This window comes from Myotis brandtii, unplaced genomic scaffold (assembly GCF_000412655.1).
Source record: "Myotis brandtii unplaced genomic scaffold, ASM41265v1 scaffold120, whole genome shotgun sequence".
NCBI lineage: Eukaryota > Metazoa > Chordata > Mammalia > Chiroptera > Vespertilionidae > Myotis > Myotis brandtii.
This window is the reverse complement of record NW_005354174.1, coordinates 5,822,498-5,836,540: the sequence shown is the minus strand read 5'-3', so window position 1 is coordinate 5,836,540 and position 14,043 is coordinate 5,822,498. Positions and strand designations below refer to the sequence as shown.

Here is a 14,043-nt window from a genome sequence, read left to right as displayed (position 1 = left end):
AATTCAGAGACAGAAAGCAGAATTTATTGAGGGCTGGGAAAAGATAAACAGGGCTCCCAATCTTATAGAGAAAATAGATGATGAAACTTCTGCAGTCTTCAAAGAGATGTCATTCAATTCTTTCAACATAGCAATTATTAGGCTCCAAGTTTGGAACATTGTTTTCTATCCACTGAAAAAGCGAGAGCGTTTCTCCACATCTCAGGAAGCACAACAAAACCAGTTTCAAATCATTAGACTCAAAAACAAAAGCACTGGATAAGCATCATGTTGTAGCACAATCCTAACTTCATGGATGACCATGGTCACTCAGTATTTTTTCTCAGAAAATACTCAAACCCCCCCCCACCACCACCCCCAACATAGTTCTTTTCTAGTATTTACTCTAAGTGTTGTTTGGAGGAGTGGTTCTCCAAGTGTGGGCCATGGATCAGCTGTATCTGCATCATCCAAGAACTTGTTAGAAATGAAAATCCTTGGGTCCCACACCAGACCTACTGGATCAGAAACTCTGGGGTGGGGGTCAGGCAATCTGTGTTGTAACAGGCCCTGTGGGTGATTTTGATGTGTGCTGAGTTGGACAAACACTGGTCAAGAGCACAAGTAGGCATGGCCTGTCCTCATCCCAAATTAAGAAAGAGTTGGAAGGGGGGGGGGGGGGGGGGAGCCAATAAGTATAAAATGTTTTCCCACTACTTAAGACAAGTGGAGAGAGAGAACATGATTTTTTAAAGAAAAATGAAAATTATCTATCAATTTTTGTTTTGTTTTAAACAGTAAGAGAATTAAAAAGAGAAGTAATCTTTTAAAGTATGAGTTTATTGTCCAGGTTTTCTTAAATACCCACAATTTGGTGCTTTTATTGCAGCGAAATCCAGGAGCTGAAAACAACTTAAGTACTTTTATCATACATTTAACTCTTATAAGAGATAGATTGAAACAGTATGAATTTTAAAGAGGAGGTTTTTAATGATTCAATAACAAGATATGGAAACTGAGATACAGAAATAGCTATAGAACTCTAAAAGAAAAACATGTTATATAGAAATAAAAGGATAAAAGGCGTTTTACTTTTTAAAAATCCTAAAAACAGAGGCTCATCACCTCTCCTGCTGGTTAGTAACCTAATCATGAAAATGATAATGAGTTAAGTATTAGCTTCTCTATTTAAATAAAGTGGCTCTGTCCTTTTCATGAATGCTGGTTTAGGTCTGAAATGTAAAACAGGATTTTAGGTTAAAAAAAAAAAATCACAAATATTTTACCACCCTAGGCTAACAGATTCTTCTTTATAACACTAAGAAGTTGGTAATAACTCTTAAATTTGCTTGGACAGAAAAAACAAACAAGAAATGGATGAGCAGTTAAGCAAGTCAAGTGGGATTGGATCACTGGGACACGGTTAACAAGTAGCAGCAAATCAGAACACACAAGGAGCTTCACTGAGGGTGAGCACTTTAATAAAAAGAGGAGCATTTGAGGTCTTTACAACAACGTATTTGGCCAAAGAGTTCAGGTTTGGCAGATACAAAGGGAATGAGTCCCCAGAAAGATGAAGTTAATGAGAAGCTAAATTCAAATTGGCTCCAATTTGATTTACAAATTAACAATGCAAAATAATTTTATTTTCTATCTTTTTCACTCAGAAGAAAATTAAAACCATATTCTTACTGCTAGTGTGAAGTAAATGTTTCTGAACTTGCGATATTTTTGGTTAGTTTTTAAAGATAAGTGATAGCAGATGTTGATGTTATTAATGTGACCAATACATTAAATTTCTAAAGAATAAAATTAGATTAATATTATATTATTATTCACAATGACTCAGCATAAATAGTAGAGGTCCCACAAATTGTCCTTAACCATGGGATCATGGGACAATTTAGTGACCATTATATGGAAAATGAATTATGAGAAATGTTTCCCTCTCTACATTTGTATTTTATAAAAAGTAGCCTCATACTTTCTTCATTTAACATCATTTTAAATAACCTTCTAACATTGTTTCATTTTTCTCTGAAATAAATCAAATTTTAAAAACTTCTAAAATTTGCTCATGTTAATTATCTCAGATGTTTCTTTTGACAGTGAAACTATTTTTAATTCTAAAAAAAATGTCAGTACTATACCATTTGGTAAGAGAGTGGCCTTAAGTCTTTTGGGGTCATTTTTAAGCATTTTAGGTTGTTATCCAGTGTTCAAAGGAACTAAAGTTCCTATAGAGAGATAATGAATTTGGAGCATTAATGATATAATCAGATGTATTAAGTTAAAGCCACAAAGCCACTTTGTTGCCCTAGCCGGTTTGGCTCAGTGGATAGAGCGTCGGCCTGCAGACTCAAGGGTCCCAAGTTCGATTCCGGTTAAGGGCATGTACCTTTGTTGTGGGCACATACCCAGTGGGGAGTGTGCAGAAGGCAGCTAGCTGATCGATGTTTCTCTCTCATCGATGTTTCTAACTCTCTATCCCTCTCCCTTCCTCTCTGTAAAAAATCAATAAAATATATTTTTAAGAAAATGACTTTGTGTGTTAAATTGTACCAACACAACATCACTTGATTTTGTTCAAAAACTGGCCAAGTCAGGGGAAGAGGGTAAAAATAAGCTACTGTGATTAAAGCCAGTTAGACCCCCCTAAAATAGAAAAAAAGATTAAAAAAAAAAAGTCTATATAGCCTACCAAATAGCTCCCCCATACACACTCAGGTTAGAGACTTTTAGCCACAATACTAAAATACAAATTCTTCACAAACCACAACTCTATCCCAAATGTTCCTATATATTCTATGTTGCTTTTACAATTCTTCTAAATAGCCCTGGCCAGAGTTGGCTGGGCATTGTCCTGTGCACCAAAAGGTTGCTGATTAGGGTTAGCATTCTTGGTCAGGGCACATGCCTGAGTTGTGGGCTCGAGTCCCAGTAGGGGGCATGCAGGAATCTCTCCCTCTCCCTTCCTTCTTCTCTCTCTAAAATTTAATAAAATTTTAAAAAATCTAAAAAAAACCACAAACCTCTAGCCGGTTTGGCTCAGTGGATATAGCATCGGCCTGCGGACTGAAGGGTCCCGGGTTCGGTTCCAGTCAAAAGGGCACATGCATGGGTTGCAGGCTCCAACCCCAGTAGGAGGCATGCATGAGGCAGCCGATCAATGATTCTCTCTTATTATCTCTCTCTCTCTCTCTCTTTTTCTCTCTCTCTCTCTCTCCCTTCTTCTCTGAAATCAATAAAAATATATTTTAAAAAAATCTTTTAAAAAATCTACTAATTCATAGATTTACAACAGAATTTATTTTAAAAAACCACTTAAATCACTACCCCGTAAAATGTTCAGAAACACATGTAACCATAGAAAATAAACGTGCATATACTGCTTTTATTATCATTATGGTTGTTAGCTGAATGAAAACAAATAATAGCTAAAAAGGTTTCAAACGATAGAAAAAATTTGGGTAAGTTATGACACAATGTTTTGAGCACTCAGACAATAGAAATGTATCCTATTTTTGTATCAATTACAAATGAAAAGTTAACAATGAAATTAGGGAGTTGAAAGGTAGAAAAGGGGCCTCAAACATATTCCCTATATTTTAAATTTTAGACAAAGGAGTTGAGAATAGGAAAAAAGAACCCAACATATACACCATAACAGTCTTTTCTTTTTTAATGACTTCCAATGTTAACTCTTTTCTAAAAGCATCAGGGCATCGAGACCCTTATTGTAGATTATGTATCATTTCCTCTTTGGCTATGAGGTGTGTAGTTTTGTTAACTAGAGACATCAATGAGTTCAGTTTCTGAGACCAGTCATTTAATAAATTATTTGGATCCTTAGGTCTCTGGAAGTTGATAATTCCTGCCAACCTGTCTACTTTAGCAAAAATGGTCTTGTTTACTACGAGATTTGAGAGAAAAGCCTCTGACTCCTGCAAGAGAGAAAGACAAACTGGATTAATACTGGATAAGTATAGATAATAAACAGAATTTAAGGAAAGCATTTCCTAAACTCTTCATTCAAGAATATGCAGGGCTAAAATTCTTTAGCAATAGTTAGCAACTGCTGATTTCTTGTAATAATGTATGGATTTTACTGAGAGTCTAGGGATGAATAGAATATGAATCCACTCCAAGTCAGGGTCAAGTTTGAATCTACTCCCAAAGTTACCAGAAATGTTAGGGTAGAATATATGCTCTGCTACTTGGCAACGATATAGCCATGGACAAGGCATTTTGCTTCTAAGGACTCTGGTACCCTCATCCAGATATGAGAAGTGCTAATGAATTAACCAACGGTCAAACCTTCTAACACTCCATGATTCTTCTTTTCCAGCTAAACTGTCCCAGTTACTTCTGTAACAGAAATGGCTTTTCAGACCATTACTGTGCATTTCACTTACCGCCTATTTCTTTGGTGTTGTACATTTTATCAACATGAAATCCAGATCTGAAAGTGAAACCTCTCTATCACGTCCTGGGACCTTTTCAAGTGAACTACAGTCAAGCCTCCCTCATATCTTTTATTTCTACAGTATACTTTTGTGAACCTAAACATATTTATTATAGAACATATACCTTGAACTTCAACTGAATCAATGGAAAACTAACATATTTAAGTGACAATTTTAACTAGTATAAATAATATTAATGTAACTATAAAAAGATTAAGCTATTTTTTGGTACCTAAGATAGCTTGGGGAAACTTGTTACCTAAACTTAAAGTTAAATAAAACAACATTGATTTCCTCACTTGATTTTTATAAGTCGATTGATATTCAAAATGAATGGCTACAAATAACTCAAACAATGAAGTTTACTACTTACATCAACAGATAGATCCAGAAGTTGTGCCATCCTCTTCATTGTTATCCTCGTATAATACTTGGCCATTATTCTAATATTCTGGGGAGAGGAGAGCGGGCAAAGAGAACACAACAGTTGTCAGTAAGGCTAAAAGTCCATTTGTTTTCAAACCCAAATAGGTTGTTAAAATATCAGATTGAGCTTTTATTTTTCCCATAGCCCACCACTGGAACGTATTTTGGTTTCTGCAGTTATTTGCAAGTTATTCTGAATACTCTCCACAACTCTCTTAAAATATACAGTCAAAATATAGGTTTATCTTAAATAAATTAGTGATTAAAAATTATAACTGTACTAAAATATTTTTGCTATATGCAAGAAACTAAAGTTAAGCTTTTCCTAATTATGACAAATTTTTAAAAGGTTAAGATTTTTAAAAATTGAGATCACCTCAAAACATCACTTTAATCATCACTATAACTATTTAAAGGTGATAAATAAAATTCCATAATTTTCACTGGAAATGGTACTAAAGTTAGAGAGACTCCTCTTTATTAATGTTATTAACAGAGTAACAGCACTCACAAGGAAATATGGGAACGGTGGGGAGAAAAAGGAACTCATCTTTTTAAAAAATATATATATTTTTATTGATTTCAGAGAGGAAGGGAGAGGAAGAGATAGAAACATCAATGATGACAGGGAATCATTAGTTGGCTGCCTCCTGCACGCCCCCTACTGGGGACTGAGCCCACAACCCAGACATGTGCTATTGACTGGAATCCAACCAGGGACCCTTCAGTCCGCAGGCCGACGCTCTATCCCAGCCGTGGGCAAACTATGGCCTGCGGGCCGGATCCGGCCCGTTTGAAATGAATAAAACTAAAAAAAAAAAAGACCGTACCCTTTTATGTAATGATGTTTACTTTGAATTTATATTAGTTCACACAAACACTCCATCCATGCTTTTGTTCCAGCCCTCCGGTCCAGTTTAAGAACCCATTGTGGCCCTCGAGTCAAAAAGTTTGCCTACCCCTGCTCTATCCACTGAGCCAAACTGGGTAGGGCTGAACTCATCTTTTAATAAGTTGCATCTCTTCCCAACTCTATCAGGGTCAATGGCAACACTAACCTCTTAGGAAGTGTGAGAACTATTCTAGACCCTACCTTTTCCTCTATCCTTAAATTTAACCAATAACTAAATTCTATTGATTTTCTTTCTTAAAATAATTCCATTCCATCCATTCTTCTTCAATACTGTGGTTACTGCCTTAATTCAAGCCCAAACAGACCCTAACTTAACCAGTCTTCTCATCTTGTCTTCTCTCTCTCCAAATCCATTCTCCACACTTACTCCCAGAGGAATTTTTGTAAATACAGGCCTGGCCATTATCCTCTCAGAAGTTTTCACTATGTGTGTACAATCTTTGTGGTGATGCAGACCCTTTTGACATCTCCAACTTCCTTTCTCACTGAGCCTTTTTCTTGGAGGTCCCCAAGTTCCCCTGCTTGTTTGTGCTTCTATGCCCTTGCTGGGACGATTCCATCTGCCCAAAGGGACTGCTCTCCTTGTCCACCTGCTAACTACATACTCTTCTTACAAACATCGTCAATGCCTATGTATCTAACCTGACTACTCTTCCAGGTAAAGCCAATCAACTCTCTCCTTATGCTCCCCTCTATATATACCTGTACCACAATATCTATAATGCTTTTACTTATAAATGTGCCTTCCCTATGGTTTAAGCTTTTTGAAGATAGCGACCATGTCTTACTCTCCTATATGTCCCAGCACTTTGTAGTGTCTGTCTGGCACACAGAGGGCTCCTAATAAATGTGTTTGTTATATGAATGAATGTTGGCACAATTCAACCTGTAGTGACACCAAGAAGAAAGGGCAGGTTTAAGATATGTTACCCATTTCCAAAACTACCAAGTGAGTATCAGATAGAAAACATTCTCCCCATTCTCACCATCCCTCACATTAAGAAATTCCTTCTAGTATATGTGCTGCAAAACTTTGGATTCTTGAGAGGTCCTCTCAAAATAAAGCATGTTAACACATTTAATTATCAAACATAAAAGTTTATGCTCAAATTTGCCAAACTTGACTTTTAAATTGTCATCTCTATCATGCCAGATCCTTACATGTTCAACAACTCTGTTCTTCAAGTCTTTCCACCTTTTTTCACCTTCTTCTGTATAACCAAAAACATCAGTTGCAGGACTTTCCAGAGAACCTTTTCTTAATTCCATTCCATAGTCTTCGACAAGTGTAGACCAACGCATTAACTCCATCGTGGTAAAAAGCTTTAAAAGATCCCTGTCAATGGTATAAAACTTAATATTCCAAATCTGTAAAATAACTTTCATCCAATATAACAACAAGGATTTAAATATCAACAGACTTTTAAAATAAATTTTTATTAGCAGAAAAAGAACCAAGTGGATTATTATTAATGTTACTAATTTTGCTACCATTTTTCCCCATAGTAATTCTGAATATAGCATTCCCATGCTTAACATTTTGCTCTCTCCTATCTTATCTTTGCCAATCTCTGTACTAATGAATATAACCTTTTAAATGAAAGATAAAAGAAACATACCCATAAAAAATAAAAGCCCATCGTGCTTATGAAGTGTACGTCTGTTTCATATAATAGGTTTTCAGAAGTATGTACTTCAGAAAATTATAAAGCCCCAACTACTAATGATAAAAACTTCATCAAATGGTTAAACAAAAGTTGTTAAAATTAGCTTGAAATAAAATTTCTACTTGATAAGTGGCTTAGAATGAAGTATGCAATCATCTCATTACATTAATTTCTAATGCAGAACTATAAAAAACATTTTATTATTATCTCCAATTTTATTCTCTAATACAATCTATCAGCAGCCAATTAAGTGTACATTTAGGTTAACCAATTTTCTTTCAAAATGGTGCTTCTACTGAGGTATACTAAGCTAATTATAAAGGTACTTACTTATATTTAGGAATTTCTTCTAACTTCTTGTCACCACTTATTCGGTGAACCAAATCTGACTGTTCATTATCAAAAGGAGCCAATATAACGTAGAGGACAACACTTTTCAGAGCCTGAAACAGTCGCACAACAAAATAGATCACATGCACAATTAGAAACAAAATGAAAACTTTGGCAGGAACTAAAAAATCATGAAATAATTATATATATATTCATTTTGAATACTGTACTAAAAAATATTTGCTAATTTGAATTACTACCTGGGCTATTTTTTAAAACAAATGTATAAAAGAAGAAGTTCTTATAACAAAATTATATGGAATACACATGTAACAATTTTCCAAAGTAATGTTAGGTCGTTACTGTAACCTTGCTAGCAGGTGACCTGCTGTATATTACACACACACACACACACACACACACACACACACACACACACACAGTCTTAATTGATTTCAGAGAGGAAGAGAGAAGAAGAGAGAGAGAGAAACATCAATGATGTGAGAGAATCATTGATCCGCTGCTTCCTGCAAGCCCCCTACTGGGAATCAAGCCAGCAACCCTGGCCTGTACTCTGACTGGAATCGAACCCTGACCTCCTGGTTCACAGGTTGATACTTAACCACTGCACCACACCGGCCAAGCCATATATTTTTAACAGTAAGCCTATTTCTTTCAAGGTGATAGAGTACTACCACAATAGTCTGAATCAATAAGGATAAACTGAATTATCAACACAGTGAATACAAAGCAGCATTATAAAATTGCATATAATTACTGAAGTTAAAATTATTTCATAATAAATTTAAAAATGCAGATTGTTTTTCATAAGTATCAATGTCAAGTATAAGAATATGTTCTGCCCTAACTGGTTTGGCTCAGTGGATAGAGCATCGGCCTGCGGACTCAAGGGTCCCGGGTTCGATTCCTGTCAAGGGCATGTACCTTGGTTGCGGGCACATCCCCAGTGGGGAGTGTGCAGGAGGCAGCTGATCGATATTTCTAACTCTCTATCCCTCTCCCTTCCTCTCTGTAAAAAATCAATAAAATATATTTTAAAAACAAACAAACAAACAAAAAAAAGAATATGTTCTTACCTGTTGCCACTTTTCACTTTCGGCCTGTATACAGGGAGTATCATATATGGCTCTGTAGTGCTTACAAATAGACAAATAGGAGCCCTCATGTTGATCCAGCTGAATCATTAAGTTATAGTATTTTAACTTTGATTTCTGGAAAAAAAGAAGAAAGTTGACAAGGTAAATTGGGGCTTATGTCCCGTCCCCCCCCCAAACCTTTTTTAAAGTAAATTCATATTGAGACATATACTTACCTCTGTATTTTCTTCCTGGAAAAATTTGGTGTTAATTTTCTTGCTGATGATCTGTGTACGAATGTAATCCTTCACAGCTAGGCAGAGCCTCATTTGCTCCAAAATAAACTCCACTCGCTCTTTCTTTTCCATTGACCCGTAGGTTTCCACCTAGAAGAGGAAGTCCCCAAATGAATTTATAATATTTTAAAACTGCAATAGAATTAAATACATATTAAAAGATTCACCGTTGATAAATAGTAAGAACGTTCACACATTTTTAGAGTGCTGATGATGATATAGAAAGCTAGTTTCCTCCAGGAAAGTACATAATACATTTTTTTTCTTTTGGTGTAAAGTTCCATGAATTTTAACACATTCATAAATTTGTGTAACACTTTCAGAGAGAGTGAAAAGGAGTGGGGGTGGGGAGAGAGAAACATCTATGTGAGAGAGACCCATCAACTGGTTGTCTCCAGTACTCGCCCTGGACCGGGGGCAGGAGCAAACCCACAACCCAAGTACATGTCCTTGACTGGGTATCGAACCTGTGACCTTTTGGTGTGTGGGCCAATACTCTAACTACCGAGCACACCAACCAGGGCTAGAAGCTAAATTTTGAGCATAGTTCATGTACATTTTTCTGGTGAGACAGTCTATGGTTTTTCTCAGATTTCTTTAGCTCTTTGCTGTCTCTTTAAGATTACTAGTACTCTTAAGAATTGACCACCAATTTAATATTCATTAAGAACAAAGCCAATAATTAATAGCAAATTCTTAAGGCATAAGTAAATAGTATATGAATTACTGATTTTATTTAAATTCTGAGAATTAAAATGTTCAAATAATAGCACAAAATCAAGGTTAACTTGTTAATCCTAATTTATCTTCAAAACTTCTTTAGAGCCCTAGCTGGTTTGCCTCAGTGGACAGAACATCAGCCTGCGGGCTGAAGGGTCCCAGGTTCATTTCTGGTCAAGGGCACATGCCTGGGTTGTGGGCTTGACCCCAGTAGGAAGCGTGCAGGAGGCAGCCAATGATTCTCTCTCATCATTGATGTTTCTCTCTCTCTCCTCCTCTCCCTTCCTCTTTGAAATCAATAAAAATATTTTAAAAACAACACTTCTTTAGAAGTTAAATGTATTTGAGACCATAATTGCTCTATTTCCAATTATTTGAATAACCTCACACTCTACTGTATTCATTCTAATTCTTGGTGCTTTAGAAAAAAAAGTAATAAAGTGCTGAAGTAAGCTATTTCCACAGGAAAATAATGCTGACTAAACATAAAATTCCACACACTCTACAATGCATCTTACCTGTAACTCTTGTAAAATGGAGGCTGCCTCTTTGACGTCCCCACTTTGCTCTTTGATAGTCGCTAATGTTTTAGTTAGTCGAGCACGTTCAATTTCAACATAGATCTACAAATACAAGAAATCTATTATAATTATCAAAATTCCTATAGAAATATATCAGAATTTTAAAGATAGAATTAAACTATTATTCAAACTAGGCAAAGTATTTATTTTGGAGTTATTGTGCACTTTATCTTCCATGTACGAACAGAGCTATATGATATTTTATACTTCACAATCACACAATTTTAAAGAAAAGGTCTCTATAAAACATTACTCATATTTTGCAGCTTTGCTTTGAGAACCTAAATATAAAATCACTGTGTTTAATGAATGACAGACAACATGCAGCATAAGTGGCACAGAAAACAAAAAGTACCTTTAAAAAGATTGATTACTTGAAAAATAACACCCTTTACAAAGAGCATATACAGCCCAGTAGCCACAATTCAACCAATACTCTAATTCTGATTAATCTTTAAATACAATGCTACTTTCTTTAAAAATATCTGATCTCGCCCTAGCTGGTTGGCTTAGTGGATAGAACGTCGGCCTGAGGACTGAAGCGTCCCAGGTTGGATTCCAGTCAAGGGCACATGCCCAGGTTGTGGGCTCAATCCCCAGTGAGGGGGGTGCAAAAGGCAGCCAATCAATGATTCTCTCTCATCGTTGATGTTTCTATCTCTCCCTCTCTCTTCCTCTCTGGATTCAATAAAAATATAGTAAAAAATATATATATATCTGATCTTGCTAAGTATTGAAGTTACTAGCATTTTTTGTAGCTATAAGTAATATTGTAGATTTGTAACTTCCAACAAATAAAACATTAAAACTATAACTATGTAACTTACAGAGCCTAGGAAACTAATTTTCATGTTAAGGCTTGCCCGTTTAGCCTTTGCCCTGAAGCAACCCCCTTTTCCCAATCCATCCCTCAAAGCCTTAATCTCCAATAACAGACTACTTAGTTTCCTAAATATACTAGGTGTTTCTTACTTTGATTTTTTTGTATATTATTTTCCCTATGTGTAAAATGCCCTTTTCCCTGCCCCTGGCCCTGTAGAATTTCTATTCATTCTTAAAAAGCCAGCTCAGCTATCATGAACTCTTTGACGCTTCCCTGGGCACCTCACCCAATCAATCCCTACCTCTATGCTACAGGGCACTACATAGTGTCATGACAGCCCCATAATTATTTTTATAAATGATCTCTTTGAGGTAAAAGAATAGTTCTTGTTTATTTTGGACTTAGCATAACAGAGGTACTCAATAACATTTACTGAACTGAACTGATTAGTTAAAGAGACAAAAAGTTAAATACAAGCTAAGTTTTTGTCTTCAAACCACAAAAATCTATCTAGAAAGAAACGTATCTACCACAGTCACCATTCTGCACTTGCCCTTTTTTAGAGAAATATGATATTGGGGGTTAGGGGTGGGGAGGATGACATCACAGTGAAATTTTGAAAATTAACCTCACACTGCTAACAATTTAAATATTAGACTGAAACTTTAGCTATCCCAAACAGACTTTTCAAGCAGATTCAGGCCAGGGTGAAGAATTAACCTTATTTTTAAATACTAATAGAAAATGTCTAAATACAGTATAAAAGTATGTCTGAATACAAGCAAGAGAGTACTTATCACCATGAGTTATACCAAGGGACAACTCACCTTTCCTTCTGTAACCATTCGTAGAGTATCAATTAATCGAAGTTTGATTGGAAGGTCTGTGATTTCCTCAACGTAAGTACAGCATTGTTGAACCATTTTTGCAACAGCCTAAAATAATAAATATCACTCATAAGTAAAATTCATTCCCTAAACAAGAAAGGGAAGTACGTTATTGATGGAAGTGCTGTGGTTAAATTTGGTCTTCACAAGCAACTTTACACACGGAAATGCCTATAAAAGAATATCAAAGAACATTAAAACCTCCCTGATAGCTAAGAAGTACTGAATATCTAAGAACAAATCAATAAAGGTTAGGAAACCCTCAGGTGCAAGACTGTGCCCCACCCCACTACAACTGGTGAACTGATTATGCAAAAAGAAAGGTGGAGCCCTAACTGGTTTGGCTCAGTGGATAGAGTGTTGGCCTACGGACTGAAGGGTCCCAGGTTCGATTCCGATCAAGGGCATGTACCTTGGTTGCGGGCACATCCAGAGTAGGGGGTGTGCAGGAGGCAGCTGATCAATGTTTCTAACTCTCTATCCCTCTCCCTTCCTCTCTGTAAAAAAAAAAAAAAATCAATAAAATATATTTAAAAAAAAAAAAAAAAAAAAAGGTGAAGAGGCATGCCTGGCCACATTTATTGGAAGGCTTGCTAGCTAGCTTTTTTTGCAGTCAAGCAGAAACATATAGAAGAAATGAAAACAGACAAAATAATAATAATAATAATAATAATAATAATAATGAAAAAGAAAAGCAGAGTTCAACTTTGGCTATGAGAGAAGTGAGGCAATGACCAGCAGATAATATGATTAAAGAGTCAGTGGCAGAGGCAGAAGGTAAAACAGTTCCATCATCTGGTTGGGGAGGAGCCACAGTCACCCATATTCATCTCGATAAAATGTGGTAGTGAAAGGAACAGCATCTCTTGCCCCCAGTTTCCTCACAGTGAGTATAAGCAGGTTAGACTAATTTCCTCCAGCTCTAACATTCCATCTAGGTCAGGGGTCAGCAAACTTTTAAAAATGATTATAACAGAATCATTTAAAATAATAAACATGAAGATATGGAGCAATGTGGAAATAGACCAAAGCTATATCAACACTCTCACTAAAAGTATGCAAATATATAAAGACTAGAAGAAGAAACAAAATAAAAGCAGTTATGAGAATATGGACAGAATTTTTAAAAACTCTTTAGAATGTTGTAATGTTGAGTTAACAGATTCACAAAAAGGTTTCTGAAAGTCCTTATTTAAATGCAGGATGGTGGCATAGGTAAACACAGGAGATTGCTGCCTCGCACAACCACTTCAAAAATACAACTAAAAGATGGAACGGACATCATCCAGAACCACAGGAAGGCTGGCTGAGTGGAAATTCTACAACCAGAAGGAAAGAGAAAAGCATACCGAGACTCAGAGGAGGTGCGGTGCGGAAGTAAAATACAAAGGTGCGGAGGTGCATGCGGAGAGGGCTGGCGGCTGAGGACACGATTGTCTGGGAGGGAGTCTCAAGCTCTGAGTTCCAGTTCCGGGCGAGTCTCTGGGGACCCAGACTCATAGGGGAGAAACGGGACTGTCTGGCATCGGTCGGAACTCGGGCAGCTTTCTCTCGGAGGCGCTCACAGCGATTGCCGGGGCCTCTGAGGGCAGGACTGAGAGCAGCCATACTGCTTGCTCCGCCCACCCTGTTGATCCCCTGGGACCCCGCCCTGCCTAAGCCAGTGCAAGAGGCTTTTGCATATGAAAGGCCTGGCCCTTTGTAATCTGAAAATTACTTAACAAACTGCTGCTGGCCCAAAGCCCCAGGGCAACTTGCATTGCTTTACAGCTGGCTTCTGCTGGGTAGCCTCAGGCAGAGGCTAGATTAGCACCTCCTTAGATCCAAGAGCCAGTGTACCCAGTGGTCAGAGTGGGAC

At 36.8% G+C, this 14,043-nt stretch overlaps 1 protein-coding gene across 1 annotated transcript in view; it reads right to left on the bottom strand.

Annotated features, from left to right (window-relative positions):
• Positions 1-3,355: 3,355 nt before the first annotated feature.
• PSMD12 (proteasome 26S subunit, non-ATPase 12) overlaps positions 3,356-14,043 on the bottom strand; it is a 19,634-nt gene continuing 8,946 nt past the window's right edge. The window contains exons 4-11 of the mRNA XM_005858681.2: positions 12,126-12,233; positions 10,413-10,517; positions 9,115-9,264; positions 8,879-9,013; positions 7,782-7,894; positions 6,946-7,120; positions 4,819-4,896; positions 3,356-3,923 (exon numbers count right to left, since the gene is read on the bottom strand). Of these exons, the coding sequence (XP_005858743.1) occupies positions 3,714-3,923; positions 4,819-4,896; positions 6,946-7,120; positions 7,782-7,894; positions 8,879-9,013; positions 9,115-9,264; positions 10,413-10,517; positions 12,126-12,233 (1,074 nt within the window). The 3' untranslated portion in view covers positions 3,356-3,713. The remainder of the gene's footprint in view (positions 3,924-4,818; positions 4,897-6,945; positions 7,121-7,781; positions 7,895-8,878; positions 9,014-9,114; positions 9,265-10,412; positions 10,518-12,125; positions 12,234-14,043) is intronic.